This window comes from Ceratina calcarata, unplaced genomic scaffold, assembly GCF_001652005.2.
Source record: "Ceratina calcarata isolate Rehan_Ccalc_2016 unplaced genomic scaffold, ASM165200v1 scaffold81, whole genome shotgun sequence".
NCBI lineage: Eukaryota > Metazoa > Arthropoda > Insecta > Hymenoptera > Apidae > Ceratina > Ceratina calcarata.
Window position 1 is genome coordinate 147381 of NW_017179422.1, and position 18909 is coordinate 166289.

General features: G+C 42.1%; 3 protein-coding genes across 6 annotated transcripts; 1 reads left to right on the forward strand and 2 right to left on the reverse strand.

Annotated features, from left to right (window-relative positions):
- Position 1: 1 nt before the first annotated feature.
- On the forward strand, positions 2–569 carry LOC113465086 (transmembrane protein 17A; the record flags this gene model as incomplete). The annotated part of the gene is made up of 3 exons (XM_026818623.1): positions 2–58; positions 124–237; positions 298–569. Coding segments are annotated over 3 exons (405 nt in total), but the record flags the coding sequence as incomplete, so codon positions are not given.
- A 13-nt stretch (positions 570–582) lies between these two features.
- On the reverse strand, positions 583–2151 carry LOC108631119 (pleckstrin homology domain-containing family A member 8). Of its 3 annotated transcripts, none has more exons than XM_026818622.1 (6): positions 1925–2151; positions 1598–1769; positions 1447–1502; positions 1254–1384; positions 942–1092; positions 583–878 (listed from the first exon to the last, which is right to left on the reverse strand). In XM_026818622.1, the coding sequence occupies exons 2-6, from the start codon at positions 1728–1730 to the stop codon at positions 702–704; spliced, it is 648 nt and encodes a 215-aa protein (XP_026674423.1). In that variant the 5' UTR covers positions 1731–1769; positions 1925–2151; the 3' UTR covers positions 583–701. The 3 variants fall into 3 exon arrangements, with proteins under 3 accessions (XP_026674423.1, XP_026674422.1, XP_017890324.1); XM_026818621.1 differs by having other exon boundaries at positions 1886–2151; XM_018034835.2 differs by having other exon boundaries at positions 1598–2151.
- Positions 2152–2265: 114 nt separating this feature from the next.
- On the reverse strand, positions 2266–6774 carry LOC108631115 (putative zinc metalloproteinase YIL108W). 2 transcript variants are annotated; one of them, XM_026818615.1, is made up of 4 exons: positions 5816–6774; positions 3498–5032; positions 3203–3428; positions 2266–2922 (listed from the first exon to the last, which is right to left on the reverse strand). In XM_026818615.1, the coding sequence occupies exons 1-3, from the start codon at positions 5990–5992 to the stop codon at positions 3215–3217; spliced, it is 1926 nt and encodes a 641-aa protein (XP_026674416.1). In that variant the 5' UTR covers positions 5993–6774; the 3' UTR covers positions 2266–2922; positions 3203–3214. The 2 variants fall into 2 exon arrangements, with proteins under 2 accessions (XP_026674416.1, XP_017890317.1); XM_018034828.2 differs by having other exon boundaries at positions 2266–3428; positions 5816–6772.
- Between the last annotated feature and the right edge of the window lie 12135 nt (positions 6775–18909).

Consider the following 18909-nt stretch of genomic DNA (forward strand, 5'->3'; position numbering starts at 1 on the left):
GAATTTATGGGTTTTTCCTGTCTGGTTATTAATTATTATTATAAATTTGGATGCAAAAGTAAATGTCATGATGATGAAATCAATACCTACTGAGAAGTGAATTAATATTATTTGCTTTTACAGTATTACGAGTTGACAAATGTTTATAAATTGGTAGCTGTAGCTGTTTTTCTGGTTCTATCAATATTTGAAATTTTGAAATTATACTTGGGATATCTTGGAAACCTTGGTGGAAAGGTAATTTATTTTATTCACAATTTAAACTGTTCTTCTTGTGATACAGATGAGCATTGTTAGATTCCAGAATTAGCCAGTTGTTGGCTAATTTCAATACTAATACAATTTCCCCTGGAGATGTTCCTACTTTGTGATCATGGGATGTTGCCTAATTCAACTGAAATCTTTATCAATTCTTTTATGGTTTGTCTTCTGCTGATTGAAATCATTACAGGCGTGATAGCTTTAAAGAATTTAGCAGATCATCGTGCCAAAGTATTTTATTTGACACAATTGTACAGTACACAAACATGAAATTTTTTAGCAAATGTAAGGGAATTATAATTACTTTATTTAATACGTTACTTAATTAATATATCCTGCTCTTTATATCTTTGTTTATACATATTTTTTACATCACAGTGATTTCTAATAAGATTATATCTCATACACAAAACTTCACCAAATAAAGTATGTTATACTAGTTATACTAGTGTATCAAGATTATGAGTTTTATAAAATAATTGAATTGCTGATACATTCGTTCGTAAACGCGTTAAATAAATTTCCATATCGTTTATGAGTGAGCTATCTTCATCTATTTTTTTACCATTAATTGCTCGTAAAAATTGCGGACGTGTAGGGACCATACGCGATAGAAGCTGTACATAAAAATCGGAAGTTAAACATGTTTTTTTACACACATCTGATATATAGAAACTTACATCAAAAAGTTGTTGGGCCATCCATCCATGATAAGGTTCTAAAGCCTCTTTATAGGATTTCTTCAAAAATGCTACTAAGTCATCTGTCGGTGTACCAGTCTTAGCATCTTCGACAATTTTTTCAAAAAATAGTAGAATCATATGTAATCCTCTGTAATTGATATATCCTCATTATGATTTAATCAATATACTATTTAAATATGGGACAAGCATTAACATATGTACATAATGCATTGATTTAAGTTGAATTGAATAATGTATGCAATATACTAATTTAGTTGAATGCGAAATAAGATAGGATGTTGCATGTACCTCGTTAACCATAGTAAAGCATCGGCAGCAATTAATTTAGTATTTGTAGTATTTTCATCTTTTTCAAGCAGAATCATGTCTTGTAACATTGTATTTTTTACTTTGTCCGTAACATATCTGGCTGTGAGTTTCTGTAATGATTTCCAAATATATGTATGTTTATGCATGGTGTAATGACGTACTCGGTACTTACATCTATGTTGCCCTGGATGTCATATTTAACCGGTGCGAATACCTTGCCAAGTTTTTCTGAAATACTTCTTTATAATGCTATTTGGATCATTGAGTAGGTTATGTACTAATAACCGTAGTGATTAAGCATACCTGTGTACATGTGTACATACCTACAATTCGTACGACTCCACGTGCAGCATTCAAAAATTCTATAGTCCTTATTTTTTCATCTATTATTTCCGGAAATAGAATCTCAATTTCATTTGCAAGCGGAGTATCATCATTTTTCGAAGGAGACTGCATATTTGTATGTCTCGGTAATCGTCAATTCAGTTAAAAGTACTAATTGTAAGAACAAAATACATATGTAATGTACATGTGTATGTACATACAAATAACGAAATTTTAATAGCTACTGATACTATAATTTCGTTATTAGATCTATCACGTTTACTCACAGCGGCGTAATACTTTTAAAGATTAGAAATACTTTTTACCTATTCCGGCAAGTCATTTATAATATTTTTTGATTGAAGAAATTTCAGAGCGCATGTCGCTACTCGAAGTTTGTTTCTCTTTCTACAGTGTTATTTGTTTAGCAGATTTGAATTGTTCACTATCAAATGAATCTCAAGTACCCATTGAGCTCAATGCAAGTACCCAAACTCAAATATTTCTCATGTAATTGTAATGATAATCATTTTTTTTTTAAAACAAATTGGATCTGTTAGAGTACTTACTTTAAATATATGAAACGTGTACATATATTTTACTTATAGTCTTGTATTGATTCTGTCTATAAAGGCTTCTTAACTAGCAATGCTCAATACTTTCAATATTAATATCTTCAAAATTTTATTGATTCCACCTTATTCTTTTGTACTAAAGTATCTACAGATTATTATCATTAATAAGGCATCCTCTATAGTTATTTCATGTAGGTAACTTTATGTTTGTACATACAATATGTAGAATATTGATGCAATTTTTAAAAGAAAAACATTACTGAACTAAATACATAATTATTAAACTGTACATATGTATAATGCGACTTCGCATACTTTTCATAAATAATTAAAAGGAAATTTAAATTGTAATACTGTCAGCGCATCGTTTCTTCTGCATCGTAATCGCACATGTCACATACACTCACATTTGTGAACTATCTATAAAATGGACGATTTTTTATATATTTATTTTTCCATTACCTCCGTCCACTCTTTGTTTTCTGTGAAATTATTTATTATTACTTTTTATCATTTTCTGACATACCTAAACTTGGCATGGTATTTACAAAAGGTATTACAGAAGTTAATAGAGTCAGTTGCATTGTACACAATTGTTATCAATTGCAACTCATAATACTGGGGATGTATGTTATATGCTATTCATGTAATATGCTACACACGCACACTCACAGATGTAATTCTTATTATTAGGAATACAATTCGCATATTTTTTATTTCCAGTACGGAAAGCTTTGGTAATTGAGTATCTGCAAAAACAGGTAAAAACTAGATTTTGTACCTTAATATAGCGCATTGAAGAAACAAGCTTATAGGAAACGTTAATAATGGCAAAGCAAATACATATTACGCATTTAAAGTTATATGAATTTCAGTTGGCATTAGGTAAAAGCACCATCATCGATATTACTTGTATGCGCTATGCGGATATTACAAAAGGATAAAATTTGGTATATCGGTATGGATTCGGATCGCTCGATATTGGCCGGTTTTTGTTTCTTGGATACAAAATCATGCCGGGATACTAACGATCATAGAACTTCAAAATGCCGTTGGAAGTGGATGTTTAAGAATGTTGCCAGTCGAGTCTTCAGCAACGAGAGTTAGAGCGACGAGACAGTGAGGTGGAGTTGGTGGAACCAATGCTTCCAGAGGTGGACGGGAACCAGGAAACTGTCGCGAACCAACTACCATTCCTCCTGATGTTTCTCTCAGCTCTATCACTCGTATTCCAAAACGCGAGCGTACGACGTTCCTGCGATAAAAGAAAATCATAGATAATTACTATTTTGTGAAAGAATATATATTATTTTCAGTGTTATACCTTTTTCCATCGTAATCGATGTCGTGAAATGGCTTGCTATAAACGTTGTCCATTTCGCTATTGAACCATCGATGATAGGCGAGGAGCGCTGCGCAGGAAGGTGACCAAAATGTTCGATCAGTCTGCGAGTCAGATTTAGAATTTTGTTCGAATGCAGATTGTAAGAGACTCTTCGAAAACGATCTGTTCAGTTCTGGGCTAGCAGGCGCGGATAATCTGCCTTGTGACCGTGATGAGCTTTGAGTAGACGAAGGACGGGATGTTTCGGATAGCAGACGATTCCTGCGAGGACTTGCTAGCATCGAAAGAGGTTCTTGCACCGTGACAGTTACACTGAGTGGTCTGCTCAATGCAATCGTTGTGTGTTGAGGGTCTCCTCGTAATCCGACAGGGTTACGGTTCGAATCAATTCCAGTTGCTCCGACGAAAACTCGGTCAACGTAATCGAATCCGCGACCCATTATACCTTCGCGTGTATGCCCAAGATCGAACGTGTGCCCTAACTCGTGAAGCACCGAGCCGAGAGTAGTGGCGAGACATCCACCGTACGTACCCCGATAATTGCTATCGTCCATTAATTGTTCCGTATCAATGACCGTAGCGTCTAGAAATCTGGGTAATACTTGATCCATGCAAGTAGGCCACGTATGAAGACAAGCTGATCCGAAAAGAGCTAAACCGCCACCGCCGAGGGCGGCATGTCCTTGTGTCCTCGCGAGAGTGTCTTCGTGAGTACGGGGATTCGGTGCACCTCGATATCTGGTGCAAGAGAGAAACGCGAGATACTTGCGATCTTTCGACGCCAAAGGGCCGGTCATTAATTCTCGTGCGATCAATTCCCAAAGTTCCCGTTGATTCATCGCACGTGCTCGATCGACGTCGAGCATGCTGTGCATTACCAAACATTCCGCTCCATCCAAGTCTCGTTCCAATTGAAACGTTTTCCTTCCGTAACCCGCCTCCCTTAATTTCTCGGCAGTGAGAGTTTGCAACAGTCGGGCACCGAGGCCTATTCTCGTCGCAGCGCTTTCCGGTGACCGATCCTCCCTCCGCGGTCCTTGGAAACAGCCGTCATGTCCGGCGCAAATCACGTAAACTGGAGTTACGCGTAGCCTCGTTGTTCTTGGTTCGTAAATCAGAAGCAATCTTTTCTTTTCGCTCGCCGCTTCTAATTCCAACTTATTAGGACCTCGACTCAATTCTACTATCGCTCGGAATTCACCCGAGACGATCGGCCACTCGGAACTCTGATTCTTTTGATTTCGTACAATGACATAACTGCATGCGGTTGATGCGCGACCTCGTATTAGAGCTAAACTGTAACACAGGCTCTCTCCGTCCGTCAAATTCGTTACTGATATCTCTTCTAGATTTCCGTTTTTTGTGGATTTGCATTGCCGATTTTCCCGCTCTAGCGGAAATTGGCTGTTACTCTCGTAATGATATCTACGCTGGTACCGCTCTTCTTGCTGTAACTGCTGCTGTTGCTGATGCTGATCGCGAAGAAGATTTGCCAGATTTGTGTCCGCAAGTACCTGTGAAGGTAGTGCGGTTTTACGTGCTATATTAGATGCAGCAAAACGATGACGAAGAGTAAAGCAGGTCGATGAGGGCTACAATGACGATGAAGATCACGATGATCGTGACTACGATGACCAGAATATTATGATGACCTTTCGACGAATTCGCAATGTATTCGTGTAGTTAGCAAACATGGAGATGCGATTTCGTTCATTATCTTTATTTCTCATGTAGTTTTTTTAATATCTTATTTAAATGATGAAGAAAGATAATAGCGAAAACATGACCGCAGCAATGTCAAGGGGGTGCTGCAATCTCGCGGTGATTTATATAATACACTTCGAAGTTTAGCATCCTTTCCGTTTTATTTCCCGTTCTCCGCATTGCATTCATAGATACACGTCGCCACGTAAAATGTCGAAAAGGATAAGACGAGTCGAGCGAAGGATTCCTTGAATGGCAATGAAAAGTTTTATTCAAATTATGCAGATTGATCGTAATCAGGAGTGAGGTATGCGTGCGAGCGAGAGTACCGATAGGAGTGTACTGAGAAGGCGACGTGATTGAATTTCCTCCAAAGAACAAGCTTACGATGTAAACATTAAACGAAATAGAAGGAGCCTGGATAAGTGACGATGCATGTCGATACGATAAATAATTATTATTGTTCGAACACGCATGGAGTGGGCGAGGGTGCGCGTGCATCGAACACGAACACGAGTAGAACCGGAAGTGTCGAAGCGGCAAACATTTAAAGTGTAATTAATTTTATTTTAGATTCTGAGTAGTTCACTTACCATTGTAAAAGAAGCGTGAAAGCCGAAATAGCAGATGTACGCGTTAAAAAAAGAAAGGCAGGAGCTGAACGAACTGTCAGTTTCAGCCGGCTCCGTACATACGGAGAGAAAGACTGTGGCGCCGAGACGACGGCGGACGGCGGGTTGCCGTACTATGGCGTCGTTGCAGCGGCGCATGCAGTCGCGCACTCGCACTCGCGTTCCTCCCTTTTCTCACCCTTTGCGTAAACACCCTCTTCGTTTCCATTGCACACTCTTTTATTCGTTTAATCGTTAAGAGGACCGCCGTCTACTTTACACTCTTCTTCTTTAAAAAGCATCATCACTCTCTATTGGCTATTCCACTGCATTTAGATGTTCGTCGGGTTATTTCATTAACGAACGCTTCAAAACGTGACTATTTATTATATTATGAAAAATAAGAGAAACTATCTCGCATATAATCGGTATGACGAATTTGATTTAACTGAAAGCGAAAGGGAAAGGATTTTTCTTGATTGTATATCATTTATGGAAAATGCTTCATTTATGAGATGATTTCAAATCTGATTCTGATACAATAACACTCGACCAACTAATTGTATATGCGCGCGTTCGCGAGTAGGGTAGATTTGTAAAACGATGTCAAGGACGTGTATGTGTATACATATAACAGTGATGCATGTACTTACAATGTTTTCTTGCAGGTGAAATGCCGTACATAATTTTAATATAGTTTCGAGATGCTCTGTTAGCCACATACTTCAACTGTTTTAATTTCGACATTGTTACGTTATGCTATTCAATTGTCTTTCAGAGCTGTGTCTTCTGATCGAAACTTAAATTATCATGAGTATTAAGTTGATTATTCAGAAGGTTCACTGATTATACAATGCGAATACGAACGTATAATAAAGTGCTTATATCATTTGTACTGGCAAAGCTTTTCGTCTACGACTACCTATTTTACTAATATGAGTAAGAAGATGCAAAGCATATGGCAAGTATCGTTGTCGGTGAGAGAGAGGTGCAGAAGGGAGGGGGTTAGCGACCGTGAAAGTGCTCCCATGTAAAAGTAGAACGACAGTTTTTCAAAATCGTTGCGACGATTGCGTGCGCCCACAACTGACCTACTTGACGACCGGTCGTTGCACCGTACCTCAGTTTCCTCGGTTGTTGTGGATCTTTGGCCATCCTCAAGCGAGAGACACTCTTACGTGCGCACGATAAAAGTAAACTGCGAATTTCATTCTAGCAGAGAACGTTTTCGTGCTACGATTCCCGTTCGTATTTGTTTCTTCGATACGAGATGATGCGATACGATACGCTATAAAGCTATGGTTTCATGCTCTAGTTAGTGTACAATGCTCTCGTAACGCGAATTGAAGGGACGGTGTCGCGGAACTGTGATCAGTTTGGGGCTTGGGGACGTAGACGAATCAAGAATGGAGGAGGGTTCGTGCGTACGCGTTTTACGCTGAGGCTTGCGCGTGTTTGCGGCCGATTCAAAGCTGGTATGATTCGTCAGCCGTTTATCTACTCGACACTTGTTCTATTCGATTGATCACTGTTACGCTCGTGTATCAACATACCGGAACGTTGGCTGTGTCGACGCACACAAGTACGTGTTGCATGCCTTTCGACTCGGGAACAAACAAGAAACGGACGACTTTTCCCACTGAAAACTAGGTCGTATCGAAAAATGAGGCTTCGTTTCATATCGTTATTCACCGCCCTTTCGTTACGATCAATCGATGAGAAAGCACCTTTTTCATGATTGCGTCTTCGTTTCACGATTGTGTCATTGACACAATCACGTTGGTTCGCACGTTCCTTCCTGTTCGTCTTCCCTCGACGATGCAGAAATTCCTTTCCGTTTGTTCGTTCACGTGTTTTGCCTCTTCTTCGCCGCTGCTCCCCTCGCAATTCGTTCGATTCCCTCGTGTCCTCGTCGTAACTCATCATCGGTAGTTGACAAGATTTTCGCTATCGCCAAAACAGAATTCGCAGCGTCTAACGATAAGACGAGAGCATACGAAAGAAAGCGAGACTACGAAGGTAAGCCGGGGAGAACGAACTACACCGGAGAGAGTAGGCCAATGCCAGTGTCAGCGACACGGCTAGTAAGTGTCTGACGGTAAACCTGATCGTGAAAACAGAGAAACGTGTTGCACCCATTACATTTGTCTCCTTGCGATTTGTTTCGGTACAATCCCGCGCTTCGTAATACGCGTACGCTTTTGGTGGAGCGATCTAATTGTTTAGGCCGATAGCTCTGGGAGATCTCTTGGTTTCTAGTTAAACATCCAAGTTCATAGAGCGTGACGCGCCGATGGCGAACGAGGTTCGCTTCCTGTTCCTACCAATATTTTTCCTTTAATGTGTATTGCATTTATTTCTCAAGACAAGAACATACCCGCGTGTACACGCATTCGGTAAAAATAAAAAGAGACGCGAGATTATGTAGATCATTGCCACACGCAATTCACGATACGTATGCAACAATGGAAGAACGTGGGATGACAGTGTCTTGGCAGCGTCGAATAAAAATTACTTCTTGGCCTAGTGATCGAATACGGATAGAACGAAAACAATTACGGGCTACTAAAACGAAATGAACAACCGTGTCGCGTCGCGTCCGAATTGTTTGTCAATCATTTTTCGGTATTGACCACGCGCATTTTTCGGACGGTGACGATGCGACGCTTTCTGAACGTGATCGTGAACGTCCCGTTCGAGTCGGCTGTCTGGTATACATACCTACACTAGGTTAGTAGTTGGTAACGAAGTAACTTCTATAGTAAAAGGAAGAAAATCGGCTCGCACGCGAGAACGTCATGTATGGAATTCAAGATCAAGCAGTTACGCAGATTACGCCATGCGAACAAATGATTTTGAAACGATTTTGGCATTGAATTACACGACACGTAGACGCGATGAAGAAACACTTTATTCATAAAGGGAATCAGCGAGATTACAAACAAACCTTTTCGGGATGCTCGTAGACATGTAGACAAGAATTCGTTTATGAAGTTCATCGAACTCGTCGACTCACTTCGTCTAGGATTTCGACGCTCGAAACAGACGAGACGAGAATTTTCTAGATTTTTTATAGATCTGTTGTCGATAGTCGCAAGAAAAGAATAAATAGAGACGATACGAATAACATTTCATTTCCCGTTTGTTGTTTTACGCTCATTTCCTCTTTCGTAAGCTAATCTGTAAGGTTGTAAGAAATGAAAGTGATACGACGAAGGAGGAAGAAACGAAGGGTTATAAGGCATCGGAATTGAAAAAGCCTATTTAGATGGATCAGCTTTCACTAATACGTTGTTTAATCAAAAAATTCAATTTAGTAACGATGTCTCCTAAATAACGCAGGTGTTTCACTTTCGACGACCGAGGAATAAAATTCATTCGAGTACTCGAGACGACGACGATGACGGTGTGTTCGCGCCGTGTCAAGGACAACGCGTCTATCGTCGCGTACTTTCCTGAGAGCTAAGAAAATCTCCACTTCTGGCGTATATACGGTTCGAACGTTGCAGGAGACAACAACCACGGCAACGTCATCGACATCGACTTATGAGAGATCAATAAGCGTTCCACCTTCGGGAAAAATTGTATTTCACTCGCTGTTATTCCTTTGAACGTTACAATCATTTCATCCCTTTAAAATGTCGATATGAATTCAGCTATTAATTCAGATCTTCATTATTTAATACGGTTCCTTTGTACGTACGTCTTATTCCGAATAAGAACACCAAAGAATATTCTACATTTTCATATTCTTTATTGCAATTCTCTGAAGCTGAAGCAGCTTACGTGAGCAACAAGATATGAATCCAGGGACGGATTCTGTGATTAATCGATCTGTATGAAGTTCTAATTATCATGAAAAATCAATAGATGTTTTTTATCATGACAGACGGTATCTTGCTTGCTGTTATCCTTCAAAAGAATTTGTTAGTCCTTATTTATTATGCGATTGTCAATCATGTGTCGACATGTTTTTACATTGTTTTCAGCCGTCACCAATAATTTTATTCACAGCTCAGGGGTTGAAATGGTAACGATCGGAGCTCGATGCACTGTTTACTCTCCCGACCAGATATAAATCCAGGGACGAATTCTTTGATTAATCGATGCGTATGAATTTTAATGCTAATGTCGTTGAGATAAGAATCATGAAAGGATATAACCCCGAAGAATAACGGTAAAAGGTAGATAGTTAGATAGGAACAACGATAGACCAACGCGACGGTGTGCGCGTTCGTGGTCGTCGTGCATCTACTGTTAACCAGTGTTCTGCATCGAATCGGAAACAGGGAAATGAGAGGGAGAAAATATCGGGCGTTGGTGAGATCTTTAATGTCCTCACGTCCTGGCGGAATTAGGCCGACAGGGTCTGTCGTCGATGTCCTTGACACGCTGAAAGTGAGACCAAGCCCGCGCGCGAGCGCTAACTTTAATGTCTTACGCAATCGGTCGTAGGTGTATCATCGCGAGCGTCAAAACTCGCATCAGCATCAGTACCGGCATTCTTCAAGATAATCGATAACAACGATGTTATTCTCTAATAAATCGTGTCAATACTGGATACACTTATACATAGACGTAACAGTTGAGAAAATATGTAACATGATTTATATGCGTCTGTTTTGAATAAATGTAAAACGGGACATGCAGTATATGAATGGTTACTATAGTGTCTCAGGGGAAAATTGAGTCAATTCCTGTGAGCTTCTGAAAAAAGTGATTGTAAATCACTACGGTGTCTCCGATGAATAAAGTGCAATTACATCTGGCTGCGTGCCCATGTTTTTGATGACCCGCGAACGCTACGTAGATATAGTTCAAACGCTCGATACGTAGGCGCCAGGCGTCTTGACGCTAGCGCTGCAGATATTTCCATCCTGCTGTGTTCGCAATTTCTTTTAAGCGAGAAGTAAGTGTTTTGCGAAGTTATGTTTGTCCGTAAGCGTATTCGGATGGAGTAAACAATATTTTGTCATCGGGTCTGCTATTTGATTCATAGACAAAATAGTCTCCGTTTCGGTATATGTACGTACGTACGTCTGTTATACGTAGGATGCATGCCGTTTTATGATAATTGACGATACGTAATTTTGACCGGTCAAGGTTACAAAAGCATACGGACAGACGCATATACATACACGATTTTCGTTCTTTTCCCTCATATATTACATGTGACGTGTGACAAACGAAAGCGTTACGTCTCAGACTACGAATTCTCGCAATATCTTCCGAACAGGTTTAACGCACGTTTCTGAAATAGTTTCTCGGTTCTTAGTTACGAATTACGACCGCCCAATTCGCCGCGTTAATGATGAAAAAGCCCGCCGGGCGTGAAAGCGAACTCTCTAGATGCAAAGCAGCCATCAGTTAGATTTTTGGTAGAAATGGTCAATTTTCGCAATTGAAACGGGGTGAAACAAATGTATTCAAAACAGAGAAACATCTAAGATACCTTTGATTTCACGGTACTGTTTATTATCTTCTGTGACAGGCAATAATTACATGAAATACGCGAGACGGTGCAGGATTCTCTAATGTAACGAGTCAGTATCAATCTAAATTGTGATCATCCCCTGATCGTGTCCGTGTTTGTGCTCCATAGAATTGTTTGCATTCCTTCCCATCAATTTTCATTGTTTGCTGCCGCACGCTCGGCCGTGAAATGAAAAAGATGATAAATTGCTACGGTGGAAGCTTCCGTACTTATACAGTAAGCAACGATTCGAAAATACGGTCGGGGAAAGGGAAAGTGGTTTGTCGAGGTTGATCGTTGAGAGCAACGTCTCGCCTTACTTCCCCCATTGTCCATCAGGCATTAGCCATCCTTCTCAGAACTCGAATAGATGAATACAAGGATCGTTTTGAGAATTATTAAAAGGATCACGAACAAATCATTTAAGGAAAGAACACTGTGAATCAGATTCGACAAAACGAACGAAATATAGTTTTGATGCTATTTATATACGGCACAGATGCTGAATCATTGAAATTGGATGAGCAAGAACATTTTTCGAGTTCCAAGCATTAACACCAGCCGTAAGATCACCTCGAAAATCATTAAAATTTCTTTTCTGACAACAGCGACCATATTTGCGGAAGGGTTGATACTAGTGGAGCTCGACGGATCACGATCCTTTCATTCTCATCAAATCCTACAGTTCGTATGCAGGCGTAATATAGGATTCAGTATTGAGAGAGTAGATCGAAAGTGGTGGAGCGTATCAGTCGATGTGGTTTCTCGTGGATTCGACAGGGATAATTGTATTTGCGGATACAGCAGGGTGTCCATTTGGTTGGCCGTGGGATGGGAGGCGCTAGATAAATCCGTTGAGGTGATCTTGTAGGGCAACAGAATTGGACGCCTCTGGCGCAGCTAGAACCGCCGCAGCAAGGGATCGCTTCCAATTGAATCGACATTAGCCTTTTGGATAGCTAACACTGCTGAATAGAGAGTCAGTCACGGTATACTTAACGGTGCTCGTTCGCGCGTTTCATATCTATTAGAAAACGGATAGTTAACAGAACGGTCGCCTTTATTTCAGTTTTACGTTTGTGTTACCTTTTTAATTAACGTGAGCGGATAACGAAGGTTTTCCAAGGGATAAGAAAAAAGATCGGTACTATCGTGGAATTCGATGTGTTGGTTTAACTCATTGTTTGCATTTTTGCGGAGGGATTGAATCAGTTTTAATCACGCCTTTCCATCCTTTTTTTTATATTTTTTCCGGTTCTGTTTCGAGTTCCAAGGGACGAGAATTTTGTTTAATCGATACAATATTTCCAGAGTTACGTTACAACACTAAAGCTGCAATTTCATGATGCGGGATATCGTCATGGTTTTGCAACTTCACTATCCAACTCTTATTTCATCCGTCGTCTGTTATTCAATTTTGGCTCTCTTCAGATTTTGATTGCAAGCGTGTTAGAGAAAGTTTCTCGAAATACTCACACGTTGCCCCGACATCGTGACTTAGTGGAAGTGACATTAAAATTCGACGTTTTTTCGTGAAAGAGACAGTTTGAATCCGGCATTAGATCCAAAGTAGCGTTACGTAAGGACGAAGCAAGGAGTTTCGAAAGAACGGATAGGTTTCTGTACGAGTAGACACGGGGGTTTTTCGTTAAATCCTAGCGAAAGCACCTAACGCAGAGAGATTCGCGGACAGGTTTCGATTTCGGAGACAGAAGCCGGTGGGACGTAACGTGGAACCCCGGGCTCATCGAATGAAGCGCTATTCGTGGTTCAACAGTCCGCGCCGTGCGCCATACTCTCGAAACGAGGTTATAACCAAGGTTACCAAACGGCTACCCAAATACCCAGATACATACGATTACGGCGGTCCGCTTCTTTTTAATCGAATATTTTTATTTGACACTGTGCTCGGCGAGCCCTCGAGAAATGTATCCCTCGAGAGTTATTTTCCTCATCGCGACACGATATGCGAATCGTGAAAAAGAACGCGGAGCGAATCGCTTTGCCGTCGTCGGCACGCAAACCGAGACCATGCGAAATTTACACAACGTGTTGTACACCTTTGAACGGTAGATTCGATTCCTACTTGTTAACGTTCGTATTGGCAGAGCCGAAACGATTGGAGCATGTAAAACGCTTGTATACAGAGAATTGGAGAATTTACCCTGGAAACGATTGAACAATCACAGCGGTACTGTCTACGCTAACGAATGATCGAAACGTTTGTGTGCAAATAATCGGTAGCGAATCGTTTTAATATAGTAGATACATTTATGTATATAATAGAAAATACAGCATTTGTAATTGACTTGCATTTTGCATGAATTACCTCGTCCGTTTATATGCAACTATTATGAATTTTATGTACTCGCGTTTAATTGAAAAGTTACTACAGATAATTATCTTTCGATTCGTGAAAACACATTAGTAGAGCAAAGAGAAGGCAGGAAGTAATAAAGAATACTGTGGATCGAAGCCGGGTAAGGAGTAAGGGGTGGGACAGCATGTATCGGAACGTGAAAAGAAATGATAAGGGACTATGACCTGCGTTTACACGTATTTACTGAAAGTGACAGTGATTCTATATCTGTCGCTACGATGACGTAATTAGGATTGGCTTCTCAGGGTCGTCAGCCATGGTGTTTCTCTCGCAGGGAATTCGATTCCGATTTATATAATGACAGTCTTGTTTTAACGGAATGTATGTAAATTTGTCGCGCGCTTTTGGGGGAAGATACCGCTCATTGTTGGACAACGTTCACTTCGGAATTCGGATTCAACAGATTTTTACATAAATCTTCGCGCGAATTCGACGGAACATTCTACATATTTCGAGACACCATGAATTTCCCAATTAATTTTTTATCAGTCTAGCCGATAGGAATATTCTTTTACGCAGGATGCGTGCGCGACGATGCTAAGGTAGCGTTGATTTTCAGCTCAGCACATAATTTAAGGCGGTTAAGGAGCTATGACAACGGCGGACTCTCGTATTCAGCTGACGAGGAACGCAGAGAGACGGCGACGATGCATCGATTGCGTCTTTTGGTGCGGGTGTTGGGCACCGCAGACGGTTACCATATTTCTCCGTTTCCTATTCGCTTCGGATTTCGTCTGCTGGCGCATTTTCTATTCCGTTTCCAGATTTTTACGCGGCATATAAGATACGCACGTGCGCGCGCGATACGGTAATATCGCATAAGAGGAAACTCTAACTCTTGGCGCGAACTTTTCCTTTTTTTTCCCTTGACTTCTATAATTTCGCTTGCGTCGTATGTACGCACGATGCACGCGACATAATCTTATGCGTGGCTGCATAAGCATTTGATACACTTGCTACACTCTTGGTACAGCCCCGGTCAACGTCCTTTCGAAGGTTTGGATCATGCGATCCGAAAGGTAAGAGCGAGTGCGCAGCACGTCGCATACCGATCGATCGATGTAAACGACTGGTCACAGGAACGGATCGATGCGAGATCGGTTAACTACGACATTAACGCAGATAGAATATGCATCTACGTAACAAAACAGAAGATATTGGATTATGCCCATCTTGCTATATCGGTTTTTCCTGTAGTCGACAATTTCCTGACACCGATAGTATCGTCAAATTCAATTACGTCTGTACAGATTTTTATTGTTTGGATTAGCCAATTAATGTAATAAGAGGTAATATTTATATTAATACCCCTTTTATAAGTGATCGCTGATTCTATCTATGCTTGGGCTAAAAGGGGTAGTTGTCGCTTTTCATTGTTGATAACTATTATCGCAATTAATGTTTTTGTTTAAAACTTATCCGTCCCTGAATCACGAACGTTTCCGAACACGAGAGATACCAACGAGGTTTCCTGTTTAAGAGCCTTGCGTTGATATTTCGATCTCGTTTCGAGCCAATCCCTACCCAGTCACCCCGCACGTTTGCAATTCTTCGCAGTGTGTGGTGTCGCACCGATCACGACGTAAGACTTTTCACGATTTCGTACTCCGATTTTAGAGCACCGCTACCGAATTCATTACGGTTTATTTTCGGCTAGAGGCGAAGATAAGAAGCGTCCGAAGTAGAGCAGCCGCGTTCTTCCTTGGCCGAATGACAAAGAAAGAAAAAAAAAAAGAGAAAATGAAACGAAGGCTAATCAGGCTCGAGTAGATCGTGTTGATAGACTGTGGGGCAAGTATCGAGAAATCAAGTTCCGCGGCCGACTTGGACGAGAAGTCGAGTCGTTTGTCACTTTTACTGTTGTTGAGGTCAGTCGAGCATTGACCGCTCGTCGATTTGATTGGCGTGTACCTGTACGAGATAGCTCGATAACGCGGGATTTCATTTAAGCATTTCGTATCTCTGCTCGCCTTTCTTCCTCCGTTTTTTTTTCCTCGCTCCTCTTTCTGGCATCTTTCTTTGTGTCTAACGCATTTCGACGCCGGTTTCACGATTATTTCCAACCAATCCTCCGCGGCTATTGCTTTGTCGACAATGTCGTTGAGTATTCTACTTGTTCTGTTCTTATCGTCACCAGACCTTTTATCATCGAACGTGCAACTTTTGATCCATCGATTATAAAGTTACTTGAGGGAGAGGGAGAGAAAGAGAGACAGAGAGGAGGAGAAGAGAGAAAGAGAGGGAGACGGACCAAAGAGAGTGCTGTAGCTTGGAACACAGTTTGTGTACGGCACTTATGCGGCACTTTACCTCCGGTCATTCACCTCGGTTCTCCTTCGAGCTCCGACGCGGAGGTGTTTAACATTATTCGCCTCCGTTCTGCTTTGCTGTTGTTATTATTTTAATTGCAATACCGACACGGCTGCGTTAATGCACCAGCCTATCTACCGATCCTGCAGGTTCACGATGCTCGCGGATACAGCGATCGAATCTCGGCTACAACCTCGGCATTCCAGTTCGAGCTGACGCGACGATTAAAATCGAGTAGAAAGAGGATACAACTCGATTTCGTGGTCGATTACCCAGTTTCTCGGCTGCACGTTACGACATTCGTCGGGAATTTTTTAAAACGAATTTTGCAACGAACGTTTCGTTGCCTCACTGTTGCAATTTCGATGGGTTGACCTGTTCGGTCGGGGCGCTCGGTCGGAGGGCGTTGAAACGATGCGCTGTACAGAAAAATGTAGACGAACGCAGAAATTTGAGCATCCAGTGGTCTAAGGGAGGAGGTTTGCACATCTAACTTACTCGAGTTTTGCCCAACGTACACATAAACGATCTTCGTTAGTTGCATGCTGTTAACAGGGGACGCGTAGCTGTCTATGTTTATACCTGGCCAAAACTCAGTGAGGTAGATGTACCCAAAGTCCCGTCCCGTCCCGGCCCGAACCGTTCCCTATGGTTTTCCTGCTGCGACATCGTTCGTACGAGCTCACATGCTTGCCAGTTTTGCGTACATTACGTAACGCGAGGGGATCTATTACGTTGGAAAGTAGAATCGTTCGGGCGGCGTGCGAACTGCTGAAAAATCGATGCGATTAGCGATTCACGTCATATCGAATCGCATCGTCGACATTTCTTTTGTGTCGAACGAGAAGGAAACGAAGAATCGCGTTTGACATTGGGTGTGCGCGAGCAATCGTTCACCGTAAAATCGTACACGGGTACCGTCCGGGAAAGACAGGTACGAAAGAGGGATACGAGACGAAGAGACGAGCGGACAAGGATGCTGCGTGTGCCCGTGTACAATTCGACACGGCTCGGCACCGACACACTAGAACGAGCTTCGAAAATTTCGGCTGCGAAAGAGGTCTTGGGTTATCGACCCATTGGCAGTGGTCAGTGATGGTAACGGGCGAGCAATCGAGCAACCAAGCACACGACCAACCGGACAACCAGTTCATCCGTCCGATGCATGGTTCGGTCCTTCACCCGGCATTATCCCGACTGTTACGTACTCGCACGTATATGACACGTGCTCGCAATATGTACATGGCGCTCCTACGTTTGCACCCCTTACCCTTTCGCGTCTCATCGTAGCGCATCATCCTTCTTTATTTTTTCATCAACATCCGTTTTTCTTGATCACGAGCTTTAGTGAGATGCGAACTCTCCGAAATATATTTTTTCAACGAAGTAAATAGCGGCAGTGGTACTGGCATTGGCACGCGTAAAAAGTAGAAGGGTGGCTGCTGCAGAGTGAGAGGGTGTTGCAGTTGTATATGAGCGGCGAGGGTGCGGGTCGGCGTAAAAATTGAAAAGAGAACGAGGAAGCAGCCGTAGCAGTGACATTCGTCTGTCGAGAATTAATACGGTCGTGTGGCAAGGCAAGGCGAGGCGAGACGAGGCGAAACGCGAGGTGAGGCAAGGCAAGGCGAAGCGAGACTCCACTATGGTTTCTAACGGATCAAGCAAAGGTCTCACGGGGGGCTTCTACCGAAGATTCGGGAGACGGCTCGATGAAGGAATAACGGACAGTCAAAAACCGCCTTCTCGTACCTGACCGGAGTCGAGGGCCCGTTATTAGCCGTTAGAAAGGAAACCCGTTCAGAGGTGAATTGTGCGGGCGTAGGTATCGCTAAAAATTACCTGGCAGGACTCCTTTCCCGCCACGTTCTCCCTTTTCGTTCTGTACGCACGTCTACGGACGTCTTGTATAACGTCATCCGCATTTATTCTATTGCCAGATCGCTCTTTCTTAACGATACCTTCAAGACAAATGTGCTTCAAAAGCTTGTCATCCCTTTCATTCCATTTTCGCGGTTTTTGGTCTCCACGTATTAGCTCTCGCTCGTTTTATGACATAGTACTCACATACATTCTCGGAATCATTCCTTATTATTAAGACTTCTAATTGAAGGATTGTGAACCTCAGTAAGCGGATTTCGCAAATTTTTCACAGTCTTGTATTCGGCTTCGCGATCGGCGATAACCTCCAGTTGCTGCTTGAAGCGAAGAGAAATCGTGAACACGAGATTAAGGAGGAATCGAATTGGAACGTCGCGGCACACGCGATGCGTAGAGAAAAGTGGCGGCGGGGATTAGGTGGGTCAACTTCGGTGCAGAAACATGTGTTATAATAAGCACCGGCCGAATAAGCTCGTTTAACGTTCTTACCGATGTTTTGCCCGTCGCTAGTTATTTTTTATACATCCCTTGGACAGTTGCAAATCGCGCGCATACTTAGCGCGGTCTCGCAGTTCGCAGAGTCGCGAGAGCGCGAACGGATCGTATGCGGTTCGTATACGCGTTGTAGGTTCCTTGGTAGGAGGTTGAAGTCGCGAGGTGGCGGAGGGAGTGGTAACACCTGGAATGTATGTAAGGTAAACGGCATCTGGGCAATGCCCTCGCATGTAAACAATCAGAAATTGCAGGCTTGATTACGCGAGCAAGCTGTTTCCCGCGCGTACTAATATGTGTATACATTCGAAGAATCGATCACGTTTGCGTGCACGCGTGCTCACTGTCCGTAACAGTTATAGTAGTACGAGTACTCGAGAATGTGCCAGCATACCAGTTCCCTGTTCCGCCTGTCTCGTTGTCCCGTCCAAAAGTTTACCAATTAATTCACCGAACCTAAAGACAATAAATCGGCTTGTATTATCGTATCAGAAAATAGTGGCTCTCTTGGAGAAGATACGCGAATAGATCGTGTTCCATCGT

Bases quoted from the DNA above. Each gene is read 5' to 3' on its own strand.
- LOC108631119 (XM_026818622.1), bottom strand. From the start codon at position 1,730: ATGCAGTCTCCTTCGAAAAATGATGATACTCCGCTTGCAAATGAAATT. The intron at 1,503-1,597 runs GTATGTACACAT...GAAGTATTTCAG, and splicing joins TGGAGTCGTACGAATTGTAG to AAAAACTTGGCAAGGTATTC. The intron at 879-941 runs GTAAGTTTCTAT...TTTTATGTACAG, and splicing joins TGGCCCAACAACTTTTTGAT to CTTCTATCGCGTATGGTCCC.
- LOC108631115 (XM_026818615.1), bottom strand. From the start codon at position 5,992: ATGCGCCGCTGCAACGACGCCATAGTACGGCAACCCGCCGTCCGCCGT. The intron at 5,033-5,815 runs GTAAGTGAACTA...CTACCTTCACAG, and splicing joins TTCACGCTTCTTTTACAATG to GTACTTGCGGACACAAATCT. The intron at 3,429-3,497 runs GTATAACACTGA...CTTTTATCGCAG, and splicing joins ATCGATTACGATGGAAAAAG to GAACGTCGTACGCTCGCGTT.